The sequence below is a fragment of the Xiphophorus hellerii genome, chromosome 22 (genome assembly GCF_003331165.1).
Source record: "Xiphophorus hellerii strain 12219 chromosome 22, Xiphophorus_hellerii-4.1, whole genome shotgun sequence".
Lineage (NCBI taxonomy): Eukaryota > Metazoa > Chordata > Actinopteri > Cyprinodontiformes > Poeciliidae > Xiphophorus > Xiphophorus hellerii.
The window spans coordinates 9,249,496-9,268,805 of record NC_045693.1 but is presented as its reverse complement, the minus strand read 5'-3'; the positions used below and the strand labels follow the sequence as shown (position 1 = coordinate 9,268,805).

The 19,310-nt window shown below is 39.1% G+C and overlaps 1 protein-coding gene across 5 annotated transcripts in view; it reads right to left on the bottom strand.

The window, feature by feature from the left end:
• The window catches only part of arid4b (AT-rich interaction domain 4B), a 52,397-nt gene that overhangs the window by 10,853 nt on the left and 22,234 nt on the right, over positions 1-19,310 (bottom strand). For 3 of the 5 annotated variants that reach the window (XM_032552429.1, XM_032552431.1, XM_032552430.1), the window contains exons 4-16: positions 18,092-18,157; positions 17,686-17,776; positions 16,431-16,510; positions 16,059-16,150; positions 12,192-12,333; positions 11,059-11,138; positions 7,185-7,261; positions 6,309-6,611; positions 6,132-6,226; positions 5,942-6,039; positions 5,080-5,278; positions 4,781-4,986; positions 576-758 (exon numbers count right to left, since the gene is read on the bottom strand). In XM_032552429.1, coding sequence (XP_032408320.1) covers positions 576-758; positions 4,781-4,986; positions 5,080-5,278; positions 5,942-6,039; positions 6,132-6,226; positions 6,309-6,611; positions 7,185-7,261; positions 11,059-11,138; positions 12,192-12,333; positions 16,059-16,150; positions 16,431-16,510; positions 17,686-17,776; positions 18,092-18,157 — 1,712 coding nt within the window. The remainder of the gene's footprint in view (positions 1-575; positions 759-4,780; positions 4,987-5,079; positions 5,279-5,941; positions 6,040-6,131; positions 6,227-6,308; positions 6,612-7,184; positions 7,262-11,058; positions 11,139-12,191; positions 12,334-16,058; positions 16,151-16,430; positions 16,511-17,685; positions 17,777-18,091; positions 18,158-19,310) is intronic. The other 2 variants (XM_032552432.1, XM_032552433.1) reach the window with 2 other exon arrangements.

Here is a 19,310-nt window from a genome sequence, read left to right as displayed (position 1 = left end):
GACCACATAACAACACTGTGACGATGAAATGCTGATTGCACCAGTTGACTTCTGGGTCATGGTTAGCCCTAACGCTCCTGCATTTACCCTAACCCGCTGGGGAGGGGGGAGAGGGTTGAGAGGTAGAGGTGAGTGTAGCAGCACTTTGTTTGGCCATTCAAAAGATCCAGAGTAGCTCATGGGAATTAAAAGATTATTTACAACCAAAACCACTGATTGGATCAATTCCAGAACTCTGATTGGCTACAAAATCATCATCCTGTCTGTAGTTTTAGTTTTTTTTTGTTGTTGTAGAAAGACAGACTTCTGGGGGATAGAAAGACAGAGGATTGAGTCAAAACTGAGCCAGGAGTCAACCCAAAATGCTCAGTTCTGTTTATGCCACTAGATGGCACACTATTCTCCAGAATCAGAGCACTGTCTAGAGGGATGAAGGATAAATCTGTTGCTCCTGCAGGGACACCCATGTAGCGGTGATCCCCTGATCTGAGTTACAAGTTCATAAATAAAATTTGTTGAATTATTATTATTTTTTAGGGTGTACAGAGGTGATTTCTCCCCAGGTCCTGTCTTACCTGACGTTCCAGCCACAGTAGTGCACCAGGTAGAGCACCTCTCCCCCCTCCACGTCTGCCTCTTTCACAGTGGCCTCGTACGTCTTCAGAGTGCGGCCTCGCCCATACCTCACCTGCACCTTCATCCCCGGGGGGTAACACTCAAACTCCTCCCCTTCCTCCCCCTCCTGACTGCTGTCATCCCTGCAAGAAAAACAGTTCAGCACTTCCTGGCCCTAGGCTGCCCCCATTGAACACCACAACCATAGACGCAGGAGAGCTAGACGCCACATTGGCTTCCATGCCCCGTAGAAACGACGCGCCAGTGAATCCGCCATATTGTGAGTGGCAAATTCTCCTCGGAAAACAGAACCGGTAAGCTTGGAAAGGAAATTTTCTAAAGATAAAGTAAGTATATGAAACATTTTATACTCAATTATTAAACTGTACAGAGTTTAACTTTTTTTATTTCATGGGTGAATGCTAGACACTGATCTTTTTTCTTAGATGTGTCACTACTGCTAACTTTAATATTAATAATAAAAATGTAAATAATAATAATGATAATATTGTCATTATTATTAAAACTATTAAGTCTGGTAATGGCAAATTAAAAATAAATTTAATTACTAAAAATATTAATAATGATTATAATGTTAGTATTATTATACAATTCTAATTAATATTCATAATAATTGATCAATTTAATTTTAAAAATAAAATTAAGTGGTTTAATTTGCTAATATTATCCGTATTTTCATACTATTATAATAATAATAAGCGCATAACTATTTTACTATAACTAATAATATCAATAGAAACTTTATTGTGATTATTATAGCAGTAGTAATAATAACAGCGGTTATTATTGTTATTATAGACCATTAACAATATAGTATTGTACTGATATCAGACAAAATTAAGTGGTTTAATTTACTAATAATTAGTGTTTTCATAGTATTTTGATCATAACAGTAATAAGCTTATAACTATTTTATTAAATCTAGTAATAATAATAGAAATATTATAATAATAATTATACTAGTAGTAACAATAACTGTGGTTGTTATTATTATTACTATTATTATAGACCATTAATAATAAAGTACTGTGCTGATTTCTGAAAAATAAAATAAAAGTGGTTTAAATTCATTCATTAATGTAACTAGTTTATTATAAAAACATTTAATTGCAAAACTGTAGCTGAATATGCATTAAATGATTACAGTCTTTTTCCATTACATTACCACTCTTGGTGATGTTTAGTATTTCAGCCGTGTAAATAACACAGTACCTGTGGTGACGATGCTTCACAGCATCAAACATGAACAGCGGTCGACCTAAATCCATTCAGCAGAAATGTCCAGTGCAGTCTGTGCGTCTCAATAAAAATGCCACTCACAATATGCCGTAGACTTTGGCGTGTGATCCGGGTGCTAACGCAGCATCTATTCTTCTATGTCTATGACAACAAAGACCCACCCTCACATCCATCCACCCAACCTACTGACTGCTGCAAAGAAGCCTGATTAATATGCTCCACCCTTGCCTGCCTTGTCCCATTACAACACATGGCCTTTATCTATAAAGAAACATTAACTTCCTGTTCTTGTCCTGCTTTAACTCCAGTCCAGAATAACCTGAGGCAAGCTGCAGGATAAACAACTACATCATTAATAGTAACCCAGGACAGGGCACAGTACAGTATGTGTTTCAGCAAGTAAAACATTCTTGTATGGCAAAACTCAATGAGAAAGGGGATAAAAACACTACTTTGAACTAACCCTACACCCAAACATGAAGCGCTTGAGATTCTCATTCACACACAAACACACAATGTGAGGAATAAAGCAGCCACAAGAAGGAGCTAGTGGGAAACAAAGCTGGAGGCTAGTCTGGCAGTGCAGTCAGAGTTTTAGATGCAAAGGGACACAAGAGCAAGTTAGGTCAGCAAAACGCAGCTCTGCAGGGTAGCTCAGCAGCAACTTAAAGCAGGTCTGTAGCACTGATGGAGGCACTGAGATTCACAACAATGTTCTCTGGTTCCACCAACATGACGTCTTTTAACACTCCAAGAGGAAACAAGCTGGGATAAACTCAGCAAAAACATCACATTTTGCATGTATACTCACAGCCGTTTGGTTTGGCACAGAAACAAATGATCAAAGGAAACAGCAGCTATTTTAAGTGCTGTACTTACATATAGTTTCAACACTGACAAATAAATACATGAAAGCATTTTTTTTACTCACTGCATATTAAAAATAAAAATCCATGAGGAATGCAAAAAAGCAGTTATCTTCAAAAACAAAAACAAAACAAGTCAGTACGACTAGAGTCACCACATTGTATACTTCCTGCAACCCCTTTAAATTCAACCCACCTCGTGTTTCATGACTTTTTCTTAAGTTTTAAGTTCTTATAAAATATATACATGTATTGGAATTGTGATTCTGTATACCAGGAAGTGATTTATAACCACAAAAACAAAATAAAATGCTGTCTTTAGCTGTCGTGTTGCTGTTTGTCTGTTTCTACAGAAACCAGGTTGTGGCACTCACAAGGAATGCAAATATTTAATAACAAAACAAGCCTAAAAAAATAAATAAAAAAAATAAAAAAATCTGACATGTATGACATGCACCTGTATTCTACCTGTTTTACTCAGATGCCCCTAAATAAAACCAAATGTAGTGGATAATGGGTATATTAATATTATAGGGACCATTAATGGTTATAGGGACCATTCATTTTAAAATCCCAATAAAGATTGTAGTCATAACCTGACAGCTTGTGAAAGAGTTCAAATGATGTGAATACTGTAATCATCAGTCTCTCTCCAGTAGGGGGGGAGGGGCATTTATTGTATTGTTAGTCATTTATTGTGATAAATTTCATCTCATGATAAGAATTTGTCACAATAAATTACAATGAATGATTTTTAAAAACAACCCAAAACTGTCTATATTTTCGAGATTAATTAGACTTTTTCCCCCCACTGTTTGTTCAATGACAGCAACAATAAATATCAATACATTTGAAAATATGATTAAATGCAGTTACTGTGTGCAGTTTAGAGATCACAGAAATCACACTTTAGATGACTGGTGTCCTAATGAGGTGCATTACAAATGGCAATGTTTTTCAAGAGCAGCCACAGATATAAATCATTCTTATCGTCATTTTTATCAGAACTGTACCACAAAATCTTGTGATAAAACTTTGAATTCATATCGTCCACCCCTACTCTCTAATTACTTATTTCCACCCCAAAATAACAGCACAGTTTAACCTCCTTGTAAAACAATTACACACAATGGAAATCTGCTACTGGATTCAAACGTAGCCCTCACACAGTCCAGACTAGACGGCGCACACATCAAAGAGACGAGATGCAATCAGAAGTGATCAGATCAGCCTCTGGCTTGTCCACAGACTCAATCTGACGGCCTGCAAGTTACCGAACAGTCCGCAATCTCGACAAAACGCAACAAACGGAGAGTACCCACAGACCTATGCAGCACACCTGTGTCTACACAGAGGGAGACACTAAGAGCTTTTTAAAGACAGGAAGTAGTAATCTGCCTTCTTTCATATCAATACAGGAGGTTGAACCGAAGCCAGCACATCTGCCTATGCACCAAGGTCCTCGTGTAGCTATAGGTTACTGCATCTGAAGCGCTGAGAGGGTTGATGTCTCAGTGACGACATTCATACACATGGAACATTTAACAAGAGCTGAGGAACAGAAGCCAAGAGAGAGAAGGCAGGGGAGGAGAGGCAGTGAGACAGAGAGAGATCTGGAGGTGTGCACAGCCATGTTGTGTGCACTGAGTGGGTGAGGCTTTGCCACGGTAAAGCAGTCTAACACAGAGACACACAGAGAGCACAGCGTGAAAGGCCAGGTGGAAGGTAGCAGTCAGGCGCTCTAACAGGCCTCTGCCAGCTGATCCCGACCAAGCCACCAAAATAATAATAGCACAGAGGGCGAGAGCTTAGTTAGAGGAAGGAGAGGAGAGCTCTTTGGTTAGACAGGCAGAGAAGGATTGTGGGTATTAGTGTCGTTAAGGTCACAAGGATCACTGCTCCTTATTTGCTAATAGACTTTGTAGCTTTGACAAAGCAAAAGGGAAGGCCTGGCAAAAAACTATAAACATTCTTTGGGTGAGGTTGTCTTTGGACTCCGGGGACGGTTGTTTTAAAGCTGTGTGGATGAGAGAACTTACCCGGAGTTATCTTTGCTCTCCTGCTCGTCATCCTGCTCTGTTTTCATGTTATCACCTCCGAGGCGGGATGTGGACGACCCCTCGTCTGCGTCCGCCTTCGAAGCGCCTCCTTCTTCTTCTTCGTCATCATCATCATCGGCATCCTTTCCCTCCGTTTTGGATGGTTCCGACTCCGATTTGTTTTGGGTGAAGTCTGTTTTTTCTTCCTATGTGTGAAGGAGGGAGGGTTTTTATTTAAAACCCAACCTGGCATCAAAGTGAAAATACATTTTACTCAAAGTGTCCCGACGAAAAGGTACCTTGCAGAGAACAGATGGTGGAGTGCAAAGTTCTACGTCCATCTGGGTTTTCTCCTCCTCTGAGATGGAGGCAGTGGGAGCCGCTCTTCCTGCTTCCTCCTCAGACTTCACCTCTCTCTTGGGACCCTGCTTCAAAGGAAGGTCCATCTTGAATGTGATGGCAGTGGAGGTGCAGTACTCCTCAAATCCATATAGATACCTGCAAAATAAACCATATCTCATAAATTTATCAGAAAAGAGAGCAAAAAAAATTAATAAAGAGAGCAAGAAAAAGAGACAGAAAGAAAGTGAAAGTGAGAAAGAAACAAGAACTAAAATTGAAAATGGTCAGAAATTATACAATTTACACATACAATTTAAATCGTGATTTTAGAAAAACCCTAAGAGATATCTAAAAGCAGAATAATTTGAAAATGGCTAAATGTCTTGTGTCATTGGCATGGTAGATAACATAAGACAAAGTTGCAGATTTGGGTAATATGGGTAAATTTTAGTCAGCAGACATTTTCTTGTATCTTTTTAGAGAAATTTAGCTGACTTAAATGGAATGCTCTCTTGTCTTTCCTATTTTGATGAGTGAGAGTCATGTCAGATTTATACCCAAGTCCCTTCTTGTGAAAACAGGAAGTTGTGGATCGCTAATCAACATTTTCTGATCCATTTTATGAAAGCAACATTAATACTAACATTTAAAAAAAAACCACTTGAATCACATTTATTCTATAGAAACTGTTAGGTGTGCCAATGAATATGGCATAAGTGAGTGCAACAAAAGAAGAAGGATATTATGATGAATTTATTTTAGGGTTTTGCACGTATCTATCTATCTAGATATTGTGTGGTTTTTGGCATTAGTACATACTTGCGGTAAGCGCATTTGACGTTGTAGCCAGCGGCCGAGTTGAGCACAGGGATGCCCAGATCCTGGTAGACCTGCTTCCAGACAGAGCCGCTTTCAATCTGTTCAACGACAGACGATCGCAGATTTAAATCAGAGAAACAAATCAAACATAGCTGAACTGAAATGTGACGAGTGAAAGTCAAACACTCACGTTGTCAAAGCCTCCCAGTTTGTGAACCAGCCTGTAGAGCTTGAAGAGGTTCAGGTTCCTGTAGCCGAGAACAGGCCGCTTGTTGATGGGGGTTCCTACAGAAGAGAAACATTCAGCAGGCTGAGGTTTTGCGATGCCGATGATTCCTGTAAATGTTGGTTTCATCACTGTACTCACCTCTGTCCTCCATAAACTTGTAGAGCTGCTGCAGAAAGTTTTCCCTCTCTTCTGGGAACGGCTCCACCTCCTCCTGCAGACAGGAAACAAGAGAGCAGATGAGGATCATTTCCACTCGGAGGATGCGGCGATGGCTCGCTGTGCCGCCGCTAACCTCCTCCTCCTCCCCGCTGGCGTCTTCCTCCTGCTCGTCTTCCTCATCCTCGTCGTCCTCCTCGCTGCTGGAGCTCTCCTCTTTCACTTCTGTCTTCCAGGAGCCGGGCACGGCTTGTTTCCGCTGGAACTCCAACGCCGCATCCAATGCTGTCAGAAACGCACACAAAAAATGAAAACGACCTACACATGCACCAGCTTTAAAATTAGACATTTTTAATCTGAAAGATTAAAATGTATCAGTGTCTGCAGCGCCCCGGAGCAGCAGGAGCCGCTGTGTCACAGGTGGGGCCTCACTACCTGGCAGATGCTCATTTCAGGCTTTGTATAGTCGAAAACATCACAGTTGTGAGTCAACCACCTGTGAATAGCTCAGCTGAGATAATGCAAAGCCGTTTCCTGGCTGTAATTATGAGAGTGAGTAAGAGTGGCGCAGCAGAAAAGGGGGGAGGAAGAGAAAAAAAATCGAGGGCACTGCAGGAGAAGCTTTGTGAGGACTTCAAATAAAAATAGATTCGACAGCGACAGGAGCTCTCAATCGCTGGCTTTTTTTCAGAACAAAAACAAAAACGTATCTTTCTTCATTCTGCCTCACTGAAACCCATTCCGAGTGGTTTCTTTTTTTTCCTGCCAAGTGTGCCAACACACATAGCCAGCCCACAAGACGTCGGAACTGGGAACGTACCACACCAGTTCAGACAGATTCCTTTCTTGGAGCATTACCTGCTTTGAGTCCCGCGTCGGCTTTTGGAGGAATCTCGCTGTTTATCTCATTGACGTCCTTCCGGAGCACCATGTAGCTGCAAAACAAGGTGAAAATCATTTAAATATGCATTAAAACGCACTGTGAAGAGTGTAGGAAGTAAATAAAGGAGGGAAATGCCAGCACTTCAGCTTTTACAGCCTCGTTTTCCAACATCTCTACAGTAGCTACAACACAAAGTGTGATTTTTATCACCAAGCCACACAGTAACTGCATTTACTCATAGGTTTTAATTTATTGATATTTATTGATGCCTTCATGTAACCAAGAGCAGGGCAATATAAGAATTTTGACAATACAGTAAAGCTTTTTCAAACAAGTCTTAAATCAAAAACTTTTCTGCCAACAGCCATCAACATCTACAATAACTCCGCAGAATTTGAATTAATGTGAGTTACAACATTTAATTTCTTTTTGGGATCAACAAAGTATTTCTGAATTTGATAAATTAAGTGTAATTTATTGTTGTCATATAAATAAATACACACTACAATAAATATCCAACTTTACTCTGGGAGGCTGAATAGAAATAATGCCACACTTTTCAGATTTTATTTGTAAAATTTTAAAAACCTATTAATGGTGATAAATACATGGAAGCTTCAGCAGGTTGGATCCTTCACTCAGATAGGCTCCCTTGTTCTTAGTTCCTCTCAATAGTTTTTTGAGAGAATTTCAGATCTGGAGTTGATTTTGTGTCAGGTGAGTCATTTCTGTTTGTTCGGCCATTAGCGTTGGACCATTATCCGTTTGAAAATCTCCATTAATTATCAATTGTAAGTCTTCTTGCAGAGATAACCAGGTTTCTACTTCAAAGAGTTCATAATGATATGCATTCCATAAAGATTTGCGAGACTTTTGGAAGAGAAACAGGCCCGCAGTATCACATATCCTCCACCGTACTCAACAGCGTGCATGAGGTGCTTTTCCATGTATTCATCCATCGATTCCCATCAAACCCACCTGGAGCGAAAAGCATTTCTAGTTTAAGTTCCAGTTCAGCAAACTTTATATGTTTACATTTATAATGGTAGGGTATTATACATGTCAACTGGTTGGCATGTAGGCAGAGTCAAAGCTGAGACATGGATGGATGAAAGGCTCATAGAACACATTAAAGGTTGTGGTCATAATGTGCCAAATATGGATAAATTAAAGGGGTGTGAATACTTTTGCGAGGCACTGTATGGTGGAAATAAGTCTAAGTTTTTTTGGACTAATAATATGAGTAGTAAGCAACTATTATAACCAGTATTAATAACTTAATCATGTGGCTAAGCTAATAACAGGGAAGTAAGCAAATGATGTTTGGAGACTTTCAGTTTCAGAGAGCAAAAGATGTTAAGAAATTCAGCATAAAATGTTATATATGTAATTCTTGATGAGTTTCAGGTCAATCCAAACTCTTCAAACTCTGTTTTCAGTGAATTAGTAGATGCTATAGAAGTTATGTGCTTCTACAACTGATTAAAACCGGGTTGGACTCTTAGTCACGTCTGACTTTTACCCAAACCCGTTTTACAGCGTATACAGTGGCACATGTCAAGGCAAACTACTACTGAAGAGACATTTAGCCCTGGACCACAAATGTCAACGTCAGAGAAGAAAAATCAATGGATAAGTCAGCAGCTATCACCCCACAGGCACCGTCAGTCTCTGCACCAGCTGTCTCTCATCCAGGCTAAACCAGAGCAGCGTTTGATCTATTATCAGTTCAAATTAGATACTTTTGTTGAACGTTTAGAGTTGAATTTTAAGTACATTTTCTCTGCAGAGAACAAGGAAATAAAGTTGTAAATCATATGCATTTCACGCATGAGTAACAATGATGCAAGGATTTGATCTATGTTATTTCAGCAACATTTCAGCTGGAGGCCCGCAGGGCGATAAAACTGAAAATCTCATTAGCAGTAATATAGATTTATCCTTCTTCTTACTCTGACAGTCACTCGAAATACACAGCGATGACTTAAACAAGTGAAATCGGAGAGTAAAACTGATACAACGTGTTTAATTATGATGTGTTGGTTTGCTTGGAGAAGTATCTGACTCCCAGCTCTCGCCTCATTTATCATTCCTCATTTTATCGCTCTCATCACCTTCAGCCTTCAACAAACTACTAGTCTGATAAGACTTCCTGTGCTGAAAATGCAGATTAAGGGTCACACTGATGACTCTAGCAGGATATCTATTAAAGAATGCATAAAGGTTGTCCTGTTAAAACACTTGCTGAATGTTGGGATTAGTCTGTAGCCATACAAACATAAACCTTTGGCTGAGTGCAGACACATGACACAACTTCTCTCTATCTTTACTAGACACAACACGTGACTGTGTGGATCCAGATTGAATGTAGGCTGCAGGGAAGCTGCAATATGTTGCCTCAGCAGTAACTCACAGCGTTTGGATAAGTAGAACATTACAAACCAGGCCATCAAAGCAATAAACATAGCACCTCGTTTACTAATTTGAGTCTGAAAACTCTGTATTTTCCCCCCACACTTTTTACTTTTTCTACACTTGTCCAGACTCAGAAACTAAATCTTCTCAAAAACACTGTAGTGGCAGCATCATACTGAAGTAATAAATTTCTTTAGCAGAGACAGAGTGGGAGCTTGGCTGCAGTAGGACGCTACAGGAAAGTCTAAAATAATCAGATTTTTATTTGTAAAAACCATGCATCATTTTCCTTCTACTCCCAAATTATAGCCTTTGCATTGGTCTATCTCACAGAGTCCCTATAAAGTACACTGCTGTTTGTAACTGTAATCTTAGAAAATTTAAACAAAGTAAGAAATGCCCGAAATGATCTAAGAAATGCATTACTTGTCAAATTGTATGAATTTTCGATCAAATACACACAATTAACATAAAACTGCAAATATTATATTCTGATAGTGAAAGAATTTCTCAAACCTCTCTTTTAATCAAAGTTTAAAACTTTTTTTTTTTTCATTTTAAAGGCTTGCTTGTGGCAGATTTACAGGAAATACATTTCAAACTAGTTAATTTGTTAAGTATAAATGACAATCATTTTGTAGTTCTTAAGATACAGTTGAGCACACCTAAAAATAAGTTTTTCTTTTTTTGAGGTAATAAACTGGAAAAATTACCTTGTAGCTACAAATCCGTATGGTACAGATGGATCTACACTAATCCATATTCCCCTGAAAAAAACCTTAACCATGGCCCTTTAAATGTTTTACATTTTATTATGTTACTACTAAAAACTTCAAGAAGTTTTAGTCAGATTTTATGTGATAAGAAAGCACAAAATAGAAATTCATTGTGAAGTGAAAGGAAAAAAAGAGCATACTTCTCATTTTTTAATGAATAAAATCTGAAAAGTGTGGCCTGCATCTGTATTCAGCAACCCTATATAAATTTCAATGCTGCCCTTGGCCAATTTAAAATCTTTAAATCTGATGTTTAGAGACGCTCTCCCTCCATTCTGACTGAACTTGAGTCGTTTTGTAAAGAAGGTAAGATATAAATCTCTAGATGTACAAAATCCAGCAGACTTAAAGCTGTAACTACAGCAGAAGGCAGGTGTGTAAAGTATTGACTCAGCTTCCTTTTTCAGATTTTTATTTTGAAAAATGATGAAAACCATCTGGTATCATTTTCCTCCCACTTCACAATTACTCTGTGCTTTTCTTTCATAGCAAAAAAAAAAATTAAACATTAAAGTTTAAGGGGTGTGAATACTTTCTGACAATACTGAATACTTCTGCTAAGTTTAGCTTGTTTCAATGTTAACAAAAGTCAGAAAGGAGCAGCACAAAGAGTCACAAACAGCAGAAGAAGTGTAATGCCTATTGAAAAAAATCTCACAATTTTCCATCCTTAAAAGATCGGACGAAGATGTTGTCCTTCTTCACGGTCATGTCTTCATGGCAGTCCGGGGAAATGACCTTGTGATGCAAAAAAACAAGAGAAAAAGGAAATCAGATGCAAACAAGAGACGGAGCTGAGGTGTTTATGGAGTTCAAATAGGTTTCTGCCCGATGGCATGTAGAATTATGTTCTCAGTGAACGTAAAAATATACAGGAAAGGGAGATGATGGTTGTAGCTGTAGGAGTAAGCAGCTTATGGCAGCATGTGTTGCTGCTGGAAGGAGCTGAGAAGCAAAACGATGACAGGAGGCAGCCCTACTAACATGATTTCCACTCGCTCTCTGCCCACTTCCTCCTGGACTCTGCAGCACAAACACACTTGCAGGGTGAACACTCTGACCTAAGCACAGACTCACATGTTGCTCTGCGAAGGTAAACACTCTGCTCACATATGCACACATGACCTTTCCTCCTTTTACCGTACGAGTCGGGTGAAACAAACCCTTTTGTTGTAGCTATGGATCATCTGCTGCATGACACATCTGGCAGCATCGCTCTGCCATAAGGTAACAGTGTAAACAAGCTGCTGTGTAATGTTCTCCCCTATTCGGTCACAAGGAGGCAGCATGGAGCTCAGCCACAACAAGCCAAGAACAACAAATCCAGGAGGTGGGGCAGAGCTGAGCACAGTTAAAAGGACAGAGTTCCCCACCCTCTGCCATTCTCACACTTCTACTGCTAGCACTTATACAAAACAAGAAAGAGCATTCACTGACACAGACAGAGTTTATAAATGGACCTGAGATGTGAATTAAAAACAACAGACCTGATTGTGCTGCACTGCTGCTCAGTGCAAGACCTAAGATCTAATTCCTAGAGAAAATAAAGGAAAATATCCCCCCTATTCGAGGAAATTAGCTCCTTCCTTCATCGCCCTAAACATGCATGTTACGGCAATTCAAAGCAGCTGAACTCCAAAGCAATCACATAATCCTGCTGAGTCCTGCTGTTACGTAAGCAAGCATTTTGATGAAATGGCACAGCGCTGTGGCTATTCTGTTAGATCAGCAGCAGCGCTCTCTGGCTCTGCTGCGGCACGGAGCAGCTGGGGGAGAAAGGCATGAACTCACCAGAGCAGGATACCACGTGCTCTTCTTTTTGTCGCCGGCGGCAACCCCCTCCACGCAGACCACTTTGCCAAACAGATCTTCATTCTGCCGCTGGTCGCTCTCCTCTTCCTCACTAGAGGAGGAGGACAACTCCTCCTCTTGACTGGTGGAGGAAAAAAGGACAATTTGCTCAAAAAGACTTTATGGCAAGAAGATGGAGGGAGGAGGAGAATGCATGTAAAGACTTGAGCGTTAGATCTGATTCTACAAAAATTAAGCAATGTTTGGACAAACTAGGATTGCAGGGAACATGTTTCGGTCTATAAACAAACCAATTATTCACATCTGGTGTAAAAAGAATTGTACATTTACAGGGCATTGCAAAAAAACCCATTACAACTGGATATTTTCATATTTTGACAAATTACAATCGCAAATATCTACGTATTATATTGGGTTTTTACGTGACATGACATACACAAAGTGTGAAGAAGAAGAGAGATGATGCACAGTTTTCACAATACAAAATCCAAGAAATTTGTAAAGGAAATTGTATTTCTGAGTTCCACTTGGTGGCACCACCTTTAGCTACAATTGGAGCTTTCTGTGAACGTCTCCACCAGAAAGTTTTGCCCATTCTATGTTGCAAAATAACCCAATCTCAGTTAGACTGGATAGACAGCATCTATCCAAAAATTGTAGACAGATCTACAATTTTCTAGTGTTGCCAAAGATTCTCACTTACATTTAGGCCTAGAGTTTGATTAGACCATTCTAGAGCACATAAACCTTGCTACTTTAGCTGCTTCTATGCTTAGTGTCGTTGCTCTGCTGGAAGATGTTTCTACCACAGACTTTAGCAGCTTTTAGAAAACCGCCATTGGTGGTGGCAGCATGCTACCAGAAACCTCTTGGCTGTTTGTGTGATTAATACTCTTCTTGTTCTACCTGTCAGCTTAGGTGGACAGCCATGTTTTGACACATCTGCATTGTCACCAGACTCTTTTGATTTGTAGTTCTCACAGATGCTTAAAGCTTGGAATATAGTTTCATAACTAAACTGTGCTTTAAACTTATCTGTCTGGCTTTGTTCATTTGTCTTTATGATGTTTGTTCACTAATGTTCTCCAACAAACTGCTGTAGCAATGCCAAAATCAAATTACTCAAAGGTGGACTTTATTTACAAGTGAGGCAATGGATTTTTTTTTTAAAGGTTATCAGAGTAAGGGGGTTGGTCAGATTTCTTTTTACATTTTGAGAAAATATATTATTTCCTTCTGCTTTACAACATTGCTCTGCTTTGTGTTTGTCCGTCACATAAAATCCCAGTGAAACACAATAAAGTTTGAAGATATAAAGTGAGAAAAAGGGAAAAGAAAAGATCAAGCGACACCAATATTGTTGCTAAGCATGCATCAGTAACCATGATCTGCAAAATAAAACCCAAGCAGCACCACAATCATCAATAAAACAGCGAAAACGAGCAACTTGTGCCAGTCTCTTTCAATAAAAGCAAAGAGGCTAATTTCCCCCAAACTAACCATCTCCTTATTTAGCAACATCTTCAGCAATAAAACATGAACAGACTCAAGTACAACAAACCAGCTCCATATTTTGTGCTCTTATCACTGCGGCGCAGAGTGAAACACAAGACTCTACTGATGAGCCCACTCATTAGGATCAGCGTGTTGACGCTCTGATGCTTCTTCCTGGTTTTCTGTCCTGCAGCCAGCAGACAGACAGACACGTCTCTGAGTGATCATGCAAGCAGCACCAGCAGGCAAACAGATCCTCTGTCCTCTTTTTATGCCTCACTAGGCCGGCTCTGTGCGCAGCTCTGTGTACATATAAACACGGCGTCTGGCACGACGAGAGCTCAGTAAATCAGTCAGGCTGCTGCAGCTACAACAACAACATCAACAAGCTGGGTCTCAAAGTCATAAACAAAGCACTTTAACGACTTAATGAAAGAGAGACTACCATTCATTTAGGAAACAGAATTCAACATTACCTGACAGCTGCTGCAGGAAGTGATTTAAAGGAATCCTTCAGCACTTGCTGCAGTGCAGCCGTCGATGATGCTACTGTATTCGTTTCCAATCATTTCAGCCTATACAGTGGAGTCAACCTCTGTAATTCCTGATATAAAACTTTATTGCGCAGAGGGATAACAGTCCCAAGGTGCTAATGTGTAGCTGGGTCCATTGTAGATCAATAGTGCATCAGTGTTTAGGCCAATATTGACTTTTCTGTGGGTGCAATTATAAAGGAGAATAAGATTATGTAGCCAAATCTTCTCTTTATAAGGGATGAAACGCAATTATAACCCAAATAAACCCTGAGCAGTCCCTATTCCCAAATGAAAACTGTGCTATTTCCCAGGAGCTCAGAGACATCAGGGGATTTTTATAGCAAAAAAAAAAACAAACTACAAGAACATCCAAGTTCAATTCAATTCAGTTCAAAGATTCTTTATTTATGCCAAAGGGAAATTAAATGTTGTCATAGCTCACATCATTTAAGTATCTTCAAACAGTTGTTGTGTATGGTGACGCTGGTAGCAGTCAGTCTTGCAACTGATCTGAAGAAGCCTCTGATTGAAGATAGCGTTGCTGTCTGCCCTGTGATTTGATTATTTTCCGAGGTCTACTTTTCTCCTCATCTAATGTGTAGCTTTTCCTTTATTATGGATTCCATTTTGTTTGGTAAATTTTTGCTTTGTAAATTTTGGATTTTCCACACTGCTAGCATGCCATGACATGCTAACAGCTCAATAGTTGGGCAATGGTGACTATACTCTATAGTAACATGTCCTGGCTGACTAATCCACCTCATTTGCTTCTGATGCTTCTCTTTACATCTGTCTGGCTGTATGGTTAGAAAGTCGGGCAGAGAGACGATGAAGTCAGGATATGATCCGCGCCCGTAATGATAGCTGGAAGAGATAGTTTGAACTTTCTCCTTCTCTCTCTGCATCCATGTAGCTGCATTTTTACCTCCTCTGGGATTAGGGCAAGGGTTAGTTCAGGTGTTATTTAAGCTTTTGAGATGCTGGTCAGCTGCTCACCTCATTGTCACAGTTACACTTTATAACACAACCTAAAAAAGATCAAATCAGAAACAACTAAGAGACATAAGTGGTTCAATTCTAGAGAAAGGAAAAGAAAAACAAAAGGAAAGGGGAAAGGAAAAGGAAAGGAAGAGGAAAAAAATGGAATGGAAAGGAAAAATGCAGCCTTCAACCAAACTACGCAAACATTCATAAGCCTTCATGATGAAGCAGCTGGAGTCAGAGAGCTGGTTCTCCTCTCATTGTCAAGCCTCAGAAACTTTGTATAAAGAGATGAGATCAAATCTTTCATTTCATATGCCATCAACAAAGGTACAACAGGTGTGTCTGTTAGTGGAGGAGACGCATGGACCAAGCAACACACATCTGATGTAAGGAATCTATGTCAGAAGTGAGACCATCAACAAATCTGGCATTTATGGAAAAGACAAAAGCAACTGTTGGGGAAAAGCCACATGAAAACCCATTTAATCAAAACTATGTAGGGTTCAGAGGTATCCATAATTTAGGTTTATGATCAATATGCAATATGTGTTAGAATGGCTCAAAGTCCAGTTAGAATCACTCACAAAACTTGATAACTAATGTTAGCAAACACAATCTGACTGAACTTCAGCTAACAGGTGAGAATTTCACTCTTTAAAGGCGCTGACCTGCTGGCCTGAACACAAATAAATGCAACACTTCTTAGATTTGCATTTGGAATTTTTTTTTAAAAATAATCAATTTTCCTTTGTCTTCACAGCTATTGTTTTGTTCACCTTTTCATGGCACTGTAGCAGTCAGACATAAGCCAGAGATTGAAGGCAATACTCACATAGGATTTGATCGCCGGCCACGGTTCCCCTTCTTGCCAATGACCGGTGTGCCAAAGTGCTCAGGGTTGGTCAGAGGGAGTCTGTCGAGTGTCTGCAGACGAAACGGAGCACAACAAAGGACCTCAGCTGCAATTTCAACCAATTAGAATCCAAACAAAGCGTTCACTGACATGATATGAAATCTTTTTTAAAGGACTTCAAGGAGTGAGAAATGGATTTATTCAGCAATGGAGATAAAAAAAATTATCTTTAAGCAATAATCTTTAGTTAAAATGTGAAAAAGAGAACATTCATGGCTTCATTTGTTAAGCTTTCTCAATGAAGCAAGAAAATGAGGCAGCTATTAAACTCAAGGCCAGCACGCTACTCGCCTCGCTTTCTGCAAAGTGACGCGCTCCTTTCAGGCAGAGAGAAGAACGCCGCAGAGTCTTCTCGTCCCCGTCGTCAAAAACTGCAAAAACAAAATCATTAGGCTGCTGCAAGAAGAACAGAACTCCATCAACAGGAGTAGACACAAATATATTCCCGATGTCTGCATAATGAAAACAAGTCCGCTCTCAGCTGCTGGAGAGGCTCATCAATTCCTCAAAAGCACCACTGACGTCACGGAGAGGAAACATTTGAGGAGGCTGTACGCACGAGAGTCAGTGAATGAAAATTATTAATCTGGGTTGAGGATGTTTTCACTACAGTAAAATCCCTCTGGGTGCATTTCAGTGACAACAAGAAGCTGCGAAACTTCCGATCAAAGCAGCAGTAGAAACACACTGCAACTGTGTACTCAGGTATAGATTTTCAATAAAGGGAGCAGATTAAACTTGAGTAAACTTGCAGTTTACAGCTTTTCTCAAATATTCTGGGTGAGCAGATACTTTATCTTTGGGAACATTTGTGGCTGACATATTCTTTTGACTATTTTTTAATGATGCCATATATAAGCACACTTAAAGTAAATAATATACCACTTATTACAATAATAAAAAATAATTACTCAATGTTTTAATATCTGAATCCCCTTACAGTTTCCATAAAACGTATTCATCCCTTTTTCATTGCTTGAACAAATCAATAAAGAAGACAATTAGCTTTTTTGGAAAAAAAAATCATGAAAATAGTGAAATGAAAACTGACTTCTACAAAATAGTCATAATTAAATAGAAATATTTAACATAAATTAAGTGATTAAATAAATATTCACTCCCTCCCTTAAAAAAATCCCAATTTTGCTGATCATGACAGATTTATGAAAGCAACAAAAAGGATAAAATACCCCAGGGTGTGAATACTTTTTATAGTCACTGTAAAGATGCCCAGATAGAAAAACGGCTTCAGTTTATTGAAAGGATGTAGCGGGCAAAAAAAGCTATATTTGCAGAGTTTCTGTCTGTAACTCAAGCACCAAAATAGTGACGACTAAGATGTTAAACTCAAACTGAGGTGTGCTAAAAACAATTTGCTTTTCTTCACATTTAACCAGGCCTGGAAAATTATAAACAGAAAAGGTGATACTTTTCCACACTTTTCAACTGGAAACTTGTTGGTACTTTGAGTCTATATAACAAATATTTCTTTTTCACGTTAGTTGGCACAGATTTGCAGGTTGAGAGTGGTTCCTCTTTGACTTACCAACTGTATAAATACTGGCATCAGTCAGCTTATTAATGGTGGCCTCTTGGTAAACGCCGTCCTGATTCTTCACTTCAACAACAGCACCCACCTGTTCCAAAAATGCACAGCTGTTATTACCATGCTGCAAATCATAATTATTATCTGATCATAAATCTAATGACATGTTATTTGTACATAGTGAGACAATCACACAGAAAGCAATGGAAACTAAAGTGACTGAGATCAAATAAAAATGCTAATGTTCAGTCTGTGGATTTTTAAAAGGGGGGTGTTTAGGAGAAAGTGAAGGAGTAAATCTACTTAGTAGATTCGATAAAATGGGTTTAATAATAAACATTGAAGCCAAAAAAGAAAATAAAAAAGGTACACAATGCACTACTTTTGCTCATATTTCAAGCTTCACCTTCAAAGGTCCTTTGATGTTTTCATCGTGGACCTCGGCTGTAGACAGATCAGGCTTAAAGGTCACCTGAGGGAGGCAGGAGGCAAAAAGAGAATTAGTAATGAGAATAATTACCTGGCCAGGTTATTTTATAATCTGTGAATGAAATGTAGACATCTGCTTTGTGAAGGGGGATATTAGGGGAACATTGACCAGAATCCCCCCCCCCCTCCTAAACCCATTCCTCCCTCCTTAGGTCTGACTGCTGCCCCAGATGAGCCACAGTAGTAATACCACTCTCTAAGTGAGCTAGCGGAGTCGCTGTGTGGCAGAAAAGAAAAGGCTGGCTACACTGACTTGCTAAAATATTCACACCCCTTTTGTCATGTTGGAAGCACAAACTTAAATGTGTTTTATTGGGATTTTACATGATGGACCAACAAGACGAGAGCCTCTCTAATGAATGAATAAGCTTTGATTTACCCTTCAGTTGTTGCTCTGGGTGTTTGCTTACGGCCGTTATCCTGCTGGATACTTAACCTCTGCCCTGTCATAACTTTTGAAGCTTCTGAAAGGTTTGAATTGACCTAAATATCTCCCACAATCATTTAAATCAACTTTAACCATACTCCCTAAAAGCATCCCTACAGCATTATACTGCGACCACCATGGTTTCCAGAGGCGATGGTGTGTCTCGGGCTATTCCCAATGTTAATTCAATAGTGCTATACTTACTAACTAGGTGACTTTTAAAAGTAAATAATTGGACTGAATTTTATTTACTGTGATCTCAGTAAAACTTTGGTAAACTTGGATGCAAGTCACACTTTCAGATTTTTGTTTAAAAATGTTTACAATAGTGATTAGGGAGGTCATTTTTTTGTATCAGTTAGCATATATTGTGAAAAATTACTTATGAAAAGAATTTTGACTTATTGTTTTGATAAGTTTTCAATTATTGGTGTTAAATTAAAAACTAAATAAAAATATTATTTTTACAATCTCAAATGTGATGAAATCCAGTTACTTTGTGAAGTTTGGTGATATAAAGTCATTTGAATCACACTTCTTTCATGTTTTTCAAGAAGAATATTTATGTTTGTGGCACTATGAATCATGTGCCAGGCAGTTACGGTGATAAAGTTACTAAAAAATAGTTTTTAGCATAATTTCTACTGTTACCACAATAATACTGCAAAAATATTGCAATGAAATTTGATGTCCAGCCCTAACTGTGATT